The sequence below is a fragment of the Rhipicephalus microplus genome, chromosome 5, assembly GCF_043290135.1.
Source record: "Rhipicephalus microplus isolate Deutch F79 chromosome 5, USDA_Rmic, whole genome shotgun sequence".
Taxonomy (NCBI): domain Eukaryota; kingdom Metazoa; phylum Arthropoda; class Arachnida; order Ixodida; family Ixodidae; genus Rhipicephalus; species Rhipicephalus microplus.
This window is the reverse complement of record NC_134704.1, coordinates 46,226,032-46,244,175: the sequence shown is the minus strand read 5'-3', so window position 1 is coordinate 46,244,175 and position 18,144 is coordinate 46,226,032. Positions and strand designations below refer to the sequence as shown.

The following is an 18,144-nucleotide window of genomic DNA, read 5'->3' as shown; positions in this document are numbered from 1 at the left end:
ATCCACTCACCTTGTCCAAATGGAAGCCCTCTAAACTAGCTGAAAGTGGAGAGGCAGAACTTGGCACGTCTTGTAGGCTATGTGCTGAGCACCAGCTGCCACTGAAGTCTGTGCAGCTTTCTCCAACTAAACCACAAGGAGAGAGAGAAATAACGAGACGGTCAGAAGCATCATGTAAGTGAAAAAAGACTTTAAGGGGCCAAGCTCCACTTTTTCAGCATGATCAGAAAACGGTGACTGGTAGCCGAAGCTCCTAAGAACACACCATTCAAACATTTTAGCATAACACGGGGCCTGGAGTTTACAAATAAATTTAAAGTCAGCCAGAAAGCATGCCCTCTTTCTACAAAAGATGCCAAACAAATGAATGATTGTGCCATATACGCAAAGTGACAGCAATTGGCTGATTTTAGTGTCACGAGCCGCATAGCTACCATGGCTGCCACAGAAGGTCATTATGTGACCGTGCGCTTGCTTGCGATTAGTTCGGAAAAGAAAAAAGTGCCCAAGGTCATGATGCATGCGTGACATAGCTTTTTTCACCAGTGCCATCTTTTCCTGCTTAGCTTCCAGTGTGCCAAACTTTGTCCGCCAATGTGCTCTTTTAGAATTCCCCGACTTTTCCAGGCTATTTCTAGGCTTGTGCGAACAGTATATTTTCAATTCAAATCGAATTTGAAAAAAATAGTAATTTTGGTCGAATAATTTCAAATCGAATTCAAATAGTATATATATCGCACATTATAAAAAAAAGGGGGGGCATATTTGTCAGGATCTGCACAACATTTTTTTAAAAACTGAAACAAGGCCTGCGCAAAGGCCCAAAGGAAGTGACAACAGCTTTGAATAGTAGCAGGATTTGACTCTCAGTACAATTCTAGTGATAGCCAGTAAAATATGCTATGTTTTAAAAATTGCTATACTTAGAGCATATGTCAATGTGACGAGTTTTTAAACTGAAAATAATAAAACAGAATCGATGTCAAGGTAATTCTAGCTTAAAAACCTGAAATGAGGCTTCACTACAGTGCGGATTTCTCCTGAATAAGTGTTTTGGCTGCTTTGTAACACTTCACTGCAGTACAAAAAACACTTTTACATGCGAGCTAATACACTTGAATACATGTTTTCACTGTTTAGCTCCCCTCCACTGCAGTGAAAGCACCTTTACAGAGCGTTACACTAAAGGACACTATTAGATCGACGTTGATTGCTGAAATAGCGGTTCAAAAACGTCTTAGCGATACTTTTGTGCCAAGGAAGAGCTTGTTTTAAAATTATATAGTGTTTTAGAGGTCCGCATCAGGTTAGCGTACTCCAAATTACAAGCATCAACGGAACGTCTGATGTCACTGTTGCCCTGCACAACGTTGCCCGTCTTTAATGCGCGGCCGCCGAGACTGTAGTAGCAGCAGAGGGAAAGTAGCCCAAACCACAGCAGCAACAACGGTTATTGAACAATTTTTAGCCATGGCCTTCAAGATTGCAGGCGTGCTTGGTTCAACTGCGCCCTGCCAGATGGCACAGCCTGTCCAGTTTAACCATGCGAAAATTGAATTTTTGAACCACTCGCACCATTCCCCATAGTAACGTCCGGCGGTTCTTTTTTTTATTAATCAAACAGAAACGAACAAGCAGCATTTTATTACGTCTCTTGATGCACAGAAGGTTCTTTATTTAGGGCAGCCAGATAGATTACTAGTGCTTAATTGTAGGTGGTTTGTTTGATATTGACGGGATCATTATGCAAACATCCTACCATGGCACATTTGTTCTTGTGCATTTTAATTTCTCGGTAAGTCAGGCACTGCTGTTGATAATGTTGTTGTTTTAGACATTTCCATACATTGAGCTTTCACTCTAATGTAAATTGTTATTTGACTTTAGTGACCCTTCAATATGCACGTACAGTAAAAGCTCGTTAATTCGGATTTCACGGGACCGGAAAAACTGTTATCCGAATTAACGGGTGTTGAATTAACGAGCTTTTACTGTATTCGTTAGCCTCAGATAATTTGAATCTTTCAATAATTTAAATTCGATTTGAAGCCAATTCAAATACTGCATTATTCGCACAAGCCTAGCTATTCTGGCTGTTTGCAAATGCGTTTTTCACTCCTTTGCACAACACATTTGCAGTGCTTTGCACTTTGTGCGATCTGAGAGTCCAAACTAACAGAGTTGCGGTCAAATATGACCAAATAAACAAGAGTTTCATCCCACTAAATGATGCATACGCTACTTGCCTGGACCAGGGAACACCTTTGAATTGAGAAGTGTCGAATTATAAACTCTTGTAGAGCCAACTGTATTGTTACAGCTGAAGCTCGACTAGCCAAAACCGAACTTTATAAATACCCTGTTTGAACGAACAAACTTGGATTCCCCCTTCAGTTTCCCATAGGCGATTTCGCTTTCGGTTCAAAGAAGTTACCGGTGCAACTAAATATTTCGCGGTTCCCCTCATTTTCGTTAAATCGAGTTTTAATTATAACTGTCATTTATCACGTTTCACTCACCAGACTTGGGTAACGACGAAGAGAGTGGAGCCATGTTCATGTACTCGGACAGAGGCACGGGGAGAATCGTTGAAGGGAAGCCCGCGTGCACCACTGTTGGAGAGGAGCAGCTCGCGTGGCCCACCGGCCGCACAGTGGTGCAGCCACTCGTTGACATGGCTCCCTGTGGCTCCATGGACAGGTAGCCCGTGTCAGCCGAAGATGACGGAGCTGCAGTCTTCTCCAAGGAGCTGCTCAGGCTCATCGACCCGACGGGGCTCATGGGAATGTAGCCATCTCCTAGGGTGACAAATGGGAGTCTATCACAAAGCTGCCAACACCACACAAGATGGATACAGCACCGGTTAATCTTGATGAACTTTTTTCCTTGTTTTGCTCAACAGTGAAGAATTAGTTTGGGCTCACGTTCATGCACATTAGCTTAGCATGCATTTCCACACTATCGCACCCCTGCTACTGGGGACTAACAAAAGTCGACTGTGATAAGACGTCGCAACTTCTATATGGTGATCGAAGCAAAGTTCTATTTGTAACGCGTGATTGCTGATAAAGCACTGTAATATAATTTTGTGTAACATCACCACGAGTAAAACTAACTGCGAGATGTGCAGTGAAAGTTCTCATTTCTTGAAGAAATACTTTTTTAAATACCTTACATGTGTTTCTTTAATGTGCTGATTCTAAGGGGCAATGCGAAAAGAAATCAACATTGGAAGCAAGTTGATAAAAACTATACATATTACTTGCGACGTTAAGGGCTAATTGGGGTAAACTACTACCAAGCGAGCAGCTGCCTGACAGACAGACCTATAAATTGATCAACTCTTTCTAAGCACTCGTGAAAGAAGCTGTACTTGCACAATCAAAGTGTGTACATGACGAATTCTGCAACACATTATCAAGTCAACATTATCACAGATGACTACTCTGGAACGAGCAATGCATGCACGGATAACAGAGAATCACTGTTATGGTTACCACATACGATTTCCGTTAATCGTGCTCATTGCTACTTTTATCCATGTTCCAGCTCAATGCTAAGTGACAGCAAATGCTTCACAAAACTACCGATGGATCTCACATTAGCAGGACTTCAGCCCCAACAAGATTGCAACATCGAAGCCTGCCTACAATCGTCAACCACTTCAGTGAGGAAGGACATAAGCCACTTTTCTCCGTTAAAGAAATGGCTGACAAAATTATGAAGCCCTTGCCTTATTGCGTGAATGGGGGGCATTGACAGTTCCGCAAGTGCCTAATGTGCTACATTTTTTTTTTAGTTTGAAAACATCATGCAATGCTCCCGCCAAATAATTTCCTACCTACATCCTGAGAAGCCGACTTTCATTCACTAGCTTAACAGTGCGATACTTCATTTGCTACAGAAAATACCGTATTTATTCTAATTTAGGTCGATAGTTTTTTTCGAATTTCTTTGTATCAAACTCAACGGTCAGCTTAGATTCGTGAAAAAAATACACCATTCTTCATTGAGAAAAGTGGTGCACAACTGGTGCCACCGAGACTGTATTGTAGCGTCAGTAGCCAAGCCGGCGAGCCATTTGTCATTTCGAGTCGCGCTTCGAATGGTCTGTGTGGTCAGTGGCACCAAACAGGCCGTGTGATTATAGTGCCGCTTATAAAAGGAAAGTTGTCCTAGCCACGAAGTCGTGGTCCAATGTTCAAGTCAATCGGGACTTTGGTGTGGATGAAAAAAAAAAATAAAAATGTGCGTCGCTGAAGGGGCTGCAGCGGGGGATGACATCCCAGGAGCTTTGATTGTGCGCTTTTTTAATAAGAAATACAGCATATCCAATGAGCTTGATGGCACAGATGATCACGCACTGTTTGAAGACACATACAAAATAATCTGCGACAAGGGAAGCAGCAATGATGACTCAAAATAAGTGCGGCATCGGCAAACGCGGCATTTTTATGATGCAAGTACAGTGGACTCTCACTAAACGAAACCTGAAGGGATCAGGAGAATGTGTTCCATTTAACGGGAGTTCCATTTACTGAGAGGTGAACTGGGCTACAGTATGCAGGATTGAAACAAATTATATTAGAGGCAGTTGTTCTATTTAAGCAGAAGTTTCATTTACAGTTAAACCTGCTTATAACAAACCTCAATATAACGAAGTTTTTCTATTCCTTGCCGTTACTCCATAGAAGCACATGTATTTGCGATCTTTATGCAACAAAGTAACAGCGCAAGACAACCTCGAGACAACGAGCTTCTTCCACGGACAATCTAAGAATTTTGCTCTGTATTTTGGCACAAGCATGCATCTTCCGGGGCTGGCCCCTCACTGACGAAGCGTGAAGCGGAGGCAGCGCGCACGGCGCACTAGGCGAGAGCTCGCGGGTGAGCGCGAAGCGGGAAGGCGCCAGCATTGCCCATGCGCGTGTCCTTGCGGCATAAAACACACACATATCACAATGAGCATATCCACGGAGTGAATGATAATGAGTGGGGCGAAGTGTCAGTCAGCCCGTCTGTGCTTCCGTCTGTCCATTCATTCTTGCTTTCATCCAACCGCGTGACCATCCGTGCGTCCATCAGTCTGACCATCCATGAGTCCGTCCATCCATCTTTCTGTCCGTCCGTCCATCTAGTGAACCCTCCAAGTTCCGCCAACTCCCATTTCACATCCCCTGTGGCACATACCCGCTCTAGAGAGGGTATGTGCCACCGGTGGCTATGTACTACCGTAATTACTCGAATCTAACGTGCACCTTTTTTCCAGTTAAGCGAGTTAATAAATCGCATGCGCGTTAGAATCGAGTACGAACAAAAATTTACGGTCAATCTATTGCCATCGGCAAATGCAAAATGGCCGCCCCCTACGTGCGTCGGCATGGCGCGTCGGCCATTTCTGCCTATGTGTTTCCCATGTGCAGCACTTCGTACGTGTGCTGAGGAGTTCGTCATATAGTAGTGCATTAACATCGACGGCGTGGAAGGGTCGACTCCAAAAACTCGAGTGCACCAAGATGCCTCTTTTAAAAAAAAAGTCGTCGCGTGTGCAGAAACGGACGGAAATTAAACCGCATCGCGGTCGTTCGGAGTTCCCGAAACGTGCGTGCGGGACCGGCGGAAACAAAAGCAGAAGATTGTCGACAGCAAAGCTTCACGCAAAGGCTTCAGTGGACCACAGCATGGTCGGTTTCCGCAAATTAAAGAGCTGCTCGGCGAGTATGTGCTTGAGCAGCGAGCGGCACAGCGGCCCGTGACAACAGAACTGCACCAAGTGGGGGCTATGCAATTAGTCTTAGAAAATAATGCAGAGCCAGTTTAAAGCGAGCAGGTGCTGGCTAACTAGCTTTATGAAGAGGAAAGGCTTTTCCCTCCGAAGAAGAACATGCATATGCGAAAAGTTTTGCGGAGGAGTATGATGAAAAGCTTCACAGTTTTCAGAGGTTCGTCCTAAACTTGCGGCGCAACAATGGCTACCTGCTTGGGCAAATCGGGAATGCCGATCAGACGCCTCTTCGACATGCCTGGCACCACAACCATCGAGAAGACGGGGGGCTAGGCAAGTTCGCGTGCTGACATCGGTCCACGGTAAAACTACAGTGACGGCAATGCTCTGTTACACCTCAGATGGGCACAAGCTTCGCCCGTACCTCATATTTAAATGAAAGACGCTCCCGAAAGGAGTCGTTTTTTTGAGTGGTGTGATCGTGCGGCCCAGCGAGAAAAATAAGTGCACGTTGCAATCGATGTCTTACCTTTTTTTTTTTTCGCGGTGGAAATCGGGTGCGCGTTACAATCAAGGGCGCGGTAGAATCGAGTAAATACGGCAGATACATACATATATACAAACAAACAAAAGATGGATAGACCCATGCCTTAAAGAGCTTCACCCCCAATTGAACCTGGCACCCAGCGCTTATCTCCCACGCGTACTTTAGCCCGCGATTGAGGGGGGGGGGGGGGTTAGATGCTTGTGTACGCACGCTTATACTCCAATGGGCAGAATCGCACAACTTCGACTTTGACCTGAATGATTACATATAGTCGCCTGGCGCACAGCGATCCCTTTGCTCGCTGGACAGGTGCCGTTCGCAACAAGAGAGCGTTTTTCAACAGTGAAGTAACAACTGGAGCACTTGTTAGTTCGCACTCATATCTGTACCTGCGTTTACTTTTCGTGCCTCATTTTTGTTTAAACAGTGCATTACCGTATTTACTCGATTCTACCGCGCCCTCGATTGTAACGCGCACCCGATTTCCACCGCGAAAAAAAAAAAAAAAAACCATAAGACATCGATTGCAACGCGCACCCATTTTTTCTCGCTGGCCCGCATGATCACACCACTCGAAAAAACGACTCCTTTCGGGAGCGTCTTCCATTTAAATATGAGGTACGGGCGAAGCTTGTGCCCATCTGACGTGTAACAGAGCATTGCCGTCACTGTAGTTTTACCGTGGACCGATGTCAGCACGCGAACTTGCTTCGCCCCCTTCTTCTCGACGGTTGTGGTGCCAGGCATGTCGAAGTAAAGAGGCGTCTGATCGGCATTCCCGATTTGCCCAAGCAGATAGTCGTTGTTGCGCCGCAAGTTTAGGACGAACCTCTGAAAACTGGTAAGCTTTTCATCGTACTCCTCCGCAAAACTTTTCGCATATGCATGTTCCCCTTCGGAGGGAAAAGCCTTTCCTCTTCATAAAGTTAGTTAGCCAGCACCTGCTCGCTTAAAACTGGCTCCGCATTAGACATTTTTCTAAGACTAATTGCATAGCCCGCACTTGGAGCAGTTCTGCCGTCACGGGCCGCTGTGCTGCTCGCTGCTAAAGCACATACTCGCCCAGCAGCTCTTTAATTTGCGGAAACCGACCCTGCTGTGGTCCACTGAAGCCTTTGCGTAAAGCTTTGTTGTCGAAAATCTTCTGCTTTTGTTTCCGCCGGTCCCGCACGCACGTTTCGGGAACTCCGAACGACCGCGATGCGGCCCGATTTCCGTCCGTTTCTGCACACGCGATGACTTTTCTTTTAAAAGCGGCATCGTGGTGCACTCGAGTTTTTGGAGTCGGCAATTCCACGCCGTCGATGCTAATGCACTACTAGATGACGAACTCCTCAGCACACGTACGAAGTGCCGCACATGAGAAACACATAGGCAGAAATGGACGACGCGCCATGCCGACGCACGTAGGGGGCGGCCATTTTAGATTTGCCGATGGCAATAGATTTGCCGTAATTTTTTTGTTCGTACTCGATTCTAACGCGCATGCGATTTATGAACTCGCTTAACCGGAAAAAAGGTGCGTGTTAGATTCGAGTAATTACGGTAAGTGCCGAGCGGTAAACGCTGTTAGTTCGCTCTTGTGCTGTGTATGTTGTTTTCGTGCGTAATTTGTGCGTGAGCAGCGCGCTGCACGTTTCGATCTGCTTGCCTACCTCAGCAATACATTCCAAGTTGTTGCCATCGCATTCATTGCTTCACATTTGCTGCGAAACTGTGACTTTTTAAAATTTCGGACAACTGTGTCGTCCCCACCGAGGGGATGTCAGACTAGGTGCTGATGGAAACTCTCCAAGACCATGGGGACAACGGATCTTCGGAGGTCGACTCGTCACGCGCTCCTGTTCTGTGCCACGACGCGAGCTCGCCGGCTGGTAGCTTTCGCGATTAGCCGACTAGTTCTGGCAACAGGATGGCGCGTTGAATGCAGTGCAATGAACCCGATCGCGAAAAATTGTAATGTTATAAGAAGTAAGGGTGGCAGCCAACTCTTTTGGATCCAATATCGCGGGACACCTACAAAACGCTGGTGCGAGCAAATACAGCGGCTCCAGGGAGAAGTGCTCTTTTTACATAGTCCCTTCCACATGCACTGATACTTGTCGAGATAGCAAGCGCGCCAGTGATCGGGACCGCCCTTACAATCAAAGTTCATTATTGCTACTCGAGCGACCTCCCCCTACTCCCCGCGTTGTTTCATGCTCGTTCAAGACGGGTGGTTTTCTTTCTATTTGAGTGTTCGGCGGCAGTTCTAACACGAGGGAGATTTCATCTTATGCACTTCCCAAGTAATAGGGATGGTCCGACTCATTTGATCTCTGCTGCAGCAGTGCTCGTGCGCTTTTACCCGCTCGTGAAAGTTACGATGTGCGGGGGCATATGTGTTATCAATTAGGACTTGTTACAGAACATGGCGGCAACCGCAAAAACTCGCCGAGAGTGTTCACATTATTGCTATCGCAATAATAGCGCAGTTTTTTACTTTAAGTGTTTTGGGTTAGCTCTGCCTGCAGTCCCCTTTTTGTTTCATTTGTGCATTTAATTTCCAAATTTTCGTACCTAACCTACATATAACGAAATCTTCTTTATAACAAATTTTCCGGGAATTTATTAATTTTGTTATATTCAGGTTTATTTGTATCAGATTTTGGTTTACTAAGAGTCTCCTGTAGCTAGAACCAACACGAAAAAAAAAAAAGAGATAAAGAAATACTTACAACAGGACTAGAAGCTGTATGTTTCTTAATGTATTTGCATCTTGAACCAAAGGCTTTGTTTCATCTTAATGTTGGATAAATGCTTTCCGTTTCTGAATGTTTTCACTGTTTCGTTCGGCCTACATTCGATGTTTTTTTTCCCCCGGACTTGTGGGGCTCGGACAACATTAAATACGGTAACAACAAGCATGCATTTATATCTGGGCAAGAACTTAAGCAAGAACTAAGTCCTCTCAATGACCTCCATAAAAAAACAGACTGCCATATCCAGAGCGGCCAACTGTTGGGAAAGACACGAACAAGAGAGCATAAATTACTAGAAAACAGTGGATACAAAAATGCAGATGATTGATACATCTTATAGAGCCCAATTACTATTTCGCATTAGTGAGGGCTGGCATTTTCTTGCGGTTACACCTACAATGCCGGCAACACCTGCGAGGCAATACAGGATTTGCTTGAATAATACTTGCCATTTCCTTCAGGTACATTAGATGCTGGAGACATAGACATCTTCAGGTAGTCGCTGGACTCGGACATGTTCATTGGCTGATGCCCACCAAGGTTCCCAGCAAAAGTCGTTGGACGAGAGTAATGGGAGCTTTTACTGCTACCTGCAAATCACACGACAGAACGAGATGCGCACATTTGTCAGACGAACACTTCTTGTCGTAGTATTAAAATGTAACCAGGTTTTATGAATGCATTCGACATTACTTGCATGGTAAGAACGATAGGAATTCGAGTAGTTGGCAGAAATTTGGCGCAAACAAAGTTGGGGCATGCAGACGTGGACATGACAGAAGGCATGGTTACCTGCAGCCTTATTTCATTAGAAATATCCTCGTCTGCAGGGGCACATTGAAAAGTAAATAAGAACTTTCCAAGGTAAAAGTCAATTTAAATACTTAATTAAAAGCACTAACAATCCTTCAGGTGACAAGCTAGGCCTTTTCGTGTGTTAAGCGACACCCACTGCATGCTCACAAGCGAACTAAACCACCTTTGCAATGAATGAACTGTCGCCATTTTACTAAGGCACGGTACAACCACATGCAACCGATCATCCCTAGCTAGTTACTATGCGCACAGCTAGACAGGAATCTGTATGCAGTCTACTGTATGCGTGCATTTGTATGTTCTTCATGCATGCTTCACTCCGGAGCACGCAAGGGTGCAGCGAGTGGCTTGTTAGTCCTGTGTGTCTTTCTTGTCCCGTGTATCGGCACTGTTCACTGCTATGAATCCAGTTATGACAAAACAAGTTACAGCTACAGTGAAAAATACGAACCAACTGGTGATGACATCATCAGGTATTCGTCAACAGCAGCCTCCTCCTTGATGGTCGGCTCCTTGGGTCCAGCCATGATGTCCATTGGCAGTGAGTGGCTGTACCGGCTGTGAATTGCGTTGATAGATTCAAATAAATACATTGGACATGCCGATTTCCTCCTGTTAAGGCACTAGGAAGACATGTTACATTATACTCCATTCTATAGATCAGGTGCAGTGCTGTGAAAACTATGCAAACTGTACGAGTTCGTGCATCTCCCACTTGCATTTCACCATTTTAAACGTGGCCTCTGCGATTGGGTCTGACTGTGCATTCTAAGAAACTAATTAATTGTGGAGGCTGTGATACGTAAAGAAAGAGATGCTAAGCAATCCAAAACAATGTAATAACTATATAACTATCGGGGTTCGTTTATTTGTAAGACACAAAGCATTTCATTTATTCGTCAGTATAAAAACAAAGGCGAACAAAAAAGTCGCATTACGGGTCAGGAGTGCAGCAAGGAATTCTTTTCAAAGAGATTTGTATCATCTGTAACAATCGCACACACTCAACAAAACTACGACGATGTACCCACGCCTTACTCTGCCCAGACAGATACATCAGAACCACCTTTTCCCACATTCAGTAATTACTCGAAGGTCATTCCCACATTCAGTAATTACTCGAAGGTCACTTGTCTCGCCAATGCACTCAAGCCTCATTACAACAAACTTGCATATTACAAGAAAGCAAGTTTGTTATATCCAAAAGTTCATTATAAAGGCTTATTCCTAACGATATATATATTACAAGGCTATTTTTATTTACTTAGTTGTAACAGGCATTTCGTTATATCTGGGTTTGTTATATTGAGGTTTCAGTGAACTGCTGATCTGCATTTGCTTGCTTAACATTCTTTGTTTACTGCTTCATCACGGTATGCCAACCCTGCTTTGAACTAGATTATGCAGTGTTACTAAATCGCGTGTTTTTATCAACACACCTAGCTGAAACGTTTCACATGCAATTCCCATATTTACATATACTTCCTTTTGAAGTCAATATACCGTATTTACTCGCATAATCGGCGCACTCGCATAATAGGCGCACCCCTAGTTTGGTCGCGGAAAATTCGATTTTTTTAATTCCGCACATAATAGGCGCACCCCGAACTTGGCCGTGATCAGAAACGATTCTACCCCCCAGCGGTACAGTTGGAACACGGTCCCCGTACCCTGAAGAAAAAAAGAAGGCAAATCGACGAGCAAATAAAAAAAAATTCGAAGTGCAACGACCTAACCAACGTGTTTGTCGAAATAAAACTTGAAAAAAAAAAAAAAGCGTCCATGAGCGAAAAAAAAAAATGGCTGTTCCATCAATTACTGATACCCCGCAAATCGCCGCGCTTTATGGAGGTCATGTGTACAACGCCGGGGGCTCGATCGCCATCACCACCATCAGAGAAAAAGAAAGAAACGCCATTTTGCAAGCGGTGTGCGTATGTTGTGTGGTCGTGTATTGAACTTTGGTTCCATCATGGGGAAGTACGCGAGCTACACGGCTGGGTTTAAACTGAAGGCAGTGCAGTACGCGCTGGAGCACGGCAACGGGGCTGCAAGCAGGCATTTCGGCGTTGGAGAAACCAGTATTCGGTACTGGAGGGACCAAGAAGAAAAACTTAAGGCGACGAAGAAGACACGACGGGCTTTCCGCGGTGCCAAGACCGGCAGGTATTCGAACGTCGAAGAGCAACTGGTCTGGCATATACGGGAACTACGACAAGACGGCTGTGCTGTGTCGTTGGATATTGTTGCGCAGACTGAGGCGCGCAGAATAGCCCGAGCGCAGGGCATCGAAGCAAAAGAGTTCAAAGCCAGCTCCGGATGGACAACTCGTTTCATGCGACGCCATGGCCTCGCACTGCGAAGGCGGACCACCTTGTGCCAGCGCTTGCCCGCAGCATATGAGGACAAAGTGGTGGACTTCCACAGTTTTGTTATAAAGCTCCGACAGCAGAAAGACTTCATTTTGTCCCAGATCGGCAACGCTGATCAGACCCCCCTTTGCTTTGATATGCCGTGGAACACGACAGTGGAGGAGAAAGGTGCACGGAGCGTCATCGTCAGAACGTCTGGCGCTGATAAACAACGATGCACCGTCATGCTGGCGGTGACAGCGGATGGGCGTAAGCTACCGCCTTACGTTATTTTTAAACATAAGACGCTCCCAAAGGCAAAATTCCCTCAAGGCATCTACGTCAGAGTCCAGGAAAAAGGCTGGATGAGCACGGAACTCATGGTGGATTGGGTGAAAACAGTCTGGGGTCGGCGGCCGGGTGGTCTGTTGTCCGTCCATGCTTGTCCTGGACAGTTTTCGTGGGCACCTAGTAGACCGCATACGAGATGAGCTAAAGGGGCTGCGCACAGATCTGGCAGTGATTCCGGGCGGCCTCACATCGATACTGCAGCCTTTGGACGTGTCCTTGAATAAACCTTTCAAGGACAATGTTCGAAGGATGTACACCACCTGGATGGCTGGAGGACAACATCAGCTGACTCCAGGTGGTAAGATTAAGAGGCCGCCTGTGGAAATGCTGTACGCGTGGATTGTGGAAGCGTGGCAGGCGATCTCCGACGAAGTCGTCGGGAAAAGCTTCAAGAAGACGGGTATCTCGAACGCACTGGATGCGAGTGAGGATGACATGTTGTGGGGTGCGGATGATTCGGACACCGAAAACGAATCCCCGCTCGGAGAGGATGAATGTGTGATCTCCGACTCGGACTCCGAATAGGGAAAAGGAGGAACAGCTACGACTTTTGTGTAAATAAATTTTACGTGTGTGTGTGCAGTTGACGGCTCTCGCTTGTTCATTAAAAGATACGTAGGTATGTTTGTTTTATGCTGAATTAATTGGTAAACGATAAAGTCTCCTTTTACTTGACAAGTGTGCAGATTTAAAGCGCGAGAACTGAGTTGAAAAAATTTTCAAAAATTTTACCACGCGTAATTGGCGCACCCCTAACTTCGAGCCGGATTTTCTGAAAAAAAAGTGCGCCTATTATGCGAGTAAATACGGTATTTCTCAAATGAATCTCGCAGAAACATAAAAATATTGCAACGGCACACAAAACATTTCAGACGGGAGCCCTCAGTTAAGAGCAAAGTAACATACTTCAGTAACCCGTAGAAGAAATGCCCAAGGTGCCAGAAAAATTAGAAGAGGTGAAGCAAGCCTTACTTGAAGTACTCGGCTTGTCCGTCTGTTTCATCCGCTGCCGAGAGCACGCTGCTCGTGCTGTCAAACGAGCCGACCCTGAAAAGCGGGAGGTCGCAATGAGCATCTCTGCACCTGGTGAGCCAGCTTAAAAGTTAATGAGACTCGTGTAAAAGCATACTTAGCATCCACATGCCACAAAGATTTTGTAGTACATTATCAAAATCCTTTATTGCAGTACGAGATCCACTGTAACCAGACTACCTACTTTAATATTGATATTTTTTTTTACTTAAAGTTCTATGGAGTAGCAGAGAGAGATAAATTTAATATGTAGTGTAAATAACAATGTCATTTCCAACTCTCCACTTCCAAATAAACAATATAGCATTTTATTGTATTAACTAGCATTTATTTGCAAACACAGCACACAAAAATCAGCATATATAAATCGGCAAGTATGTGAGAAACCACAAAACACAGATTTTTGATATTGTGGTCAACTTTTAATTTTTCGACTGCAGCCAATTCGGTGCTCTTCGGACACAGGTATAACTAAACTTGCTTGAAGCACGTATTTTTCTGGTTTTTGTGGCCCCTCACACTGCCAGAAGGCAGGTGCTGCCACAACTTTTCTCATGCAGGAGGCAACTTTGAGAATGCCCTGTCTTTGAAACCCCATAAATTTTCTATTGAGGCTTGACTTCCTTGAGACTAAATTCATTTTTTGTGTGAGTTGATTCCACATTGGTGAAACTTCCGAAGGATCTGAAATGTTTCTTATCTCTAAAAAGATTGTCGGCAGGTTATGTGTATTGTTCAGCCGAGTTGGTTAAATTTAACTAGAGGAAAAAAAAGCTCACTGAATTTCATACTGAGTAGGTCGTTCGAAGTGAAAGAAATTGAAACACAAAATAAAACAGCGTAAAAATGAAGTTACTCGACATGCAGCTGTTTAAAAAAACAAGATTTCCAGACAGAAAAGATTCATCACACAGAATCTGAAATCTTATAGTCATTGTTAATTACCACATAGCCCTGACCTAACAGCAGTGCCATACATCAATACAATATGTATTCGAAGCAAGGAACACTTTAAAATTGTTATGTGACACGAAAACATACACAAAAAAATAGTTTGATAGGATTAGACATTACAGGTGGTAATGAGGACAAAAGCCTAAAGGCAAGTGATCTAAAAACGAGTCATCTACAAGGTGTTTTAACGTGGAGGACATCGTACAAGCAAAAACAGTATCGCAAGACACTGTAGTTACTGGCCTCGTTTAATTTGACAGCGGCCTTTTAACGCTGAATTTGCAGGCAAGATAAAGTTAAACGAAAACGCTCAGAACTTTTCTATATGCTAATGTGTGGTACCTACACATGCCAATGACATGCATGTACAAGATATTGATTCAGAAACCTTTGTCTTCAAACATGGTTCATACAAGATTAAGGGGACACCAAAGTGAAAGACTAAATTGGTAGACTGAACTGACAATTATTATTATTATTAAAATTTTTTTGCTTGTGAACCCTGCTGCGTCAATTCTTCCATCATGGGTTCATCACCAGAAGAGAAAATGAAGCGAAAGTATTATTCTTAAAAATTTATCTCTGAAACCCTAGCACATCCAGTCTACGCAGTGTCTAGATTGGCAAGTTTTTTTTCATATTTTGAGCACACGAAGATCCATAAAATTTTTTGAAGTCTGCCATTTGGTGAATCACATTCCTTTTGCTGAGTCGGTTTAGGTTTGGTTAGGTTAACAAATAACCGTATTTGCTACCATAAAACACGCACTCGCATAATAGGTGCACGCCTAGTTTGGTCGCGACAAATCAGATTTTCTTAAATGTCTGGGCTCAATAGGTGCACTACGAACATGGTCGTGATCAGCTCCATAATGTATTTGCTTGGTTGCAATTCGATGCCCTCTTGCGTTAACTGAAGCGAAGAAAATGAAAATAAAACAGACTGCAGCACCACTGCGCGAAGTGCACAGGCTCGTGGAGTGAGGAAAAAGAACAGTTGCTTGGGAATCGGAGTAACCGTTGAGTAACCTTTGCACCAGCGTGGTGAACGGCCGCTAGCCAGCCACGTGTGCTCCACACAGAACGTGCGATCGTATTCCCGTTAAGTGGGCTTTGAGTTTTCCAGTCGGAGAAAGCGCCGCCATCGCGTTTGCCATCTCGTCTTCAAAGTTGAAGGTTTTCAACTTTCTGACGTGGGCTTTCGCCTTTGCTGTCACTAGACTTGCACAAGCTCGGCGAACGTTTGTCGTCGTTGATTTCCCGATCGCAAACCTAAACATCGTCTCACGCGCGCTACTCTTGAATTAGTACTTGAGTGCGATATTTGTGACACCCAGTTTTCATGTCATCTTGCACAAACTTGCCGTGAAAACATGCCGAACCGTAGGCCAGGCCTAATCAGTGTTGGTTGCTTTTCAATGGTAGCCACGGGCAGTCACGATTAGAGTTTTGTACGGAATCGGGAACGGTGACGATTGTAACACTAACGGTGGTTTGCAATTGGATTGCAATGTCTTAGATATGGGGTGCGAGCCCGTGAAATCGAACGATCAATACTGTTCAGCGCACAGAACTTCGGTTGCGATAATGTGCATAATCGAGGTGGCTTGAAATGTAACCGGCGAATTTTCGCGACGGTGCTTTCTTTTGGTAGTTTCTTTTTTTGAGTTAAACTTCCTTGGCAATGCACACCTTTCGATGTTAATTTTTTTTTGGAAATTTGAATCGTCACCGCATGGCATGCCTCGATATTCAGAAATGCGAAACCTGCACGGTCAACACGTTTTGTGTTAGCATAGCCTACGAAGAAAGATGTTTCGGCTGCAGTGCGAATATTCCCGACTTTGGCGACGTACACGTTAGCTGCAGTTTATCCTATAGTTAGAAATAAAATTGTCGTGAATTTTCCCCGTATAATAAGCACACTTCGAACTTAGAGCCGGCTTTTTTCTGGAAAAAAAGTGTGCCTATTATGCAAGCAAATACAGTATAATGGCACCTGTCGACGTGTTGGAGAAGTAATAGGAGCACCTGTCTCGCGTGGCTGTGAAGAAATTTTACGTGACCACAAGTATTCATCAAACTTATTTCACTGCCTTTTTATATTAAAGGAACTGTTGCAAATGTCATAATGAAAGCAGTTGGCCACAGTTGCACTCGCTCCTGAGAAATGGTCAGCGGAGAACACTGAGTGTAATGGAACACTATGCAAGGAAGGCCAACAATATTGCTGTCACTCTTTAGCGTTGCTAGATGAGAAACACATTCACCTGAAATACGTTGCGCAAGGTTGACAAAGAGAAAAAAAGATGAGACAGAAAGAGCGCCAACTCGCAACTAAGTTTACTGAAAACCAAAAGTAGGCCGTAGTTTTCCATCACAACAAAAATCACTCAATTATATTCTTTTAATGAAGCATTCACAGTATATAGGCTCTTGAAGGACATGCACAGACCATTTCATTCACCGCACGTGCAGGCATGAACATTTTGATGATGTAATAACCGATAATTGCAATCATGATATCCGGGAATTAGCAGCAAACAGATATGCCTAATGTAAAGATGTCGAAAAAACCAAACACACCCAAGCCTGCGCAAAAAAAAAACAGAGGAAAAAACAGCAAAGAAAGACTGACAGACACTTCGTAGCACCCATCTAAAGTACATCTAGATCCAACAGTTGGAATTCACTGTTATGCAACACAACTGAAGGCACGCTGACGCACGAGTCACCTTTCTTCATTATGTGAAAGGCTTCGAGTAACTCCCGCGCCAGCGCATTCCAGCTCCTTCCAAGTACTCGCGTGCGATCGAACTGTGGCGTGCAGCCACACGAAGCACAGTGAAAGGGCAAATGAGATCCTGTTCCATTCCTAATTGATAAGGAATGCTCCCTTAGACGGTCATTTGTGCAGCGCCCTGTCTGACCTATATAGACCTTGCCACAACTCAGGGGAATTTCATAAACAGTGCCCACAGCACAACGCAGGAACAGCTTTACGTGCTTCTTATCGCACACCCCCTTGGCACCTCTTGAAGAAATGCGGGCACAGAGCCTTGAAAGCTTATTTGGAGCAGAGAAAACCACTGGCACATGGTGCCGATTTGCAACCTTTTTCAGGTTGTGGGAGATTTTGTGCATGTATGGTACAACATGCGGTCTTTTCCTCTGTCACTGCAATGGCTCTGGCCTCCTGCGTTCCCCCTTCAGCCTCTGCAGCAATGTTTCAGACACACTGACTAAGACCGAATAAGGAAACCAGGCTGCAGTGAGCCGCGATACCTGAAAGGAAAAACTATCAAGCCCTGTGTGCTGGCATGACTTGGACAGCGCAGAATGAAAACACATAGCAGCTATAGACCTCTTCACCACCTTATAATGTGCAGAATCATTAGAAAGAAGTCCTTTTCTCGTTCTAGGGCCGAACTTCCAACAGACATGACCCTCGCCCAGAGTCAGGTTAATATCTAAAAACTTCAAGCTTTCGTCAATGGGCAGTTCATACGTAAAATTCAAGCCTTTTCCATGTTGTCGGAACAGGTTCAAAACCAAATCTACCTCTCTAGAGTGCGTTACAGGGTTAGTAGAAGTTAACACCACGAGGAAATGTCCACATATCTAAAA

The 18,144-nt window shown here is 44.6% G+C and overlaps 1 protein-coding gene across 2 annotated transcripts in view; it reads right to left on the bottom strand.

The window, feature by feature from the left end:
• Positions 1-18,144, bottom strand: part of chico (insulin receptor substrate 1 chico) — a 56,501-nt gene that overhangs the window by 18,549 nt on the left and 19,808 nt on the right. For both annotated transcript variants that reach the window (XM_037425608.2, XM_037425609.2), the window contains 5 exons: positions 13,504-13,578; positions 10,281-10,387; positions 9,463-9,603; positions 2,520-2,798; positions 11-126 (listed from right to left, as the gene is read on the bottom strand). In XM_037425608.2, the coding sequence (XP_037281505.2) occupies positions 11-126; positions 2,520-2,798; positions 9,463-9,603; positions 10,281-10,387; positions 13,504-13,578 (718 nt within the window). The remainder of the gene's footprint in view (positions 1-10; positions 127-2,519; positions 2,799-9,462; positions 9,604-10,280; positions 10,388-13,503; positions 13,579-18,144) is intronic.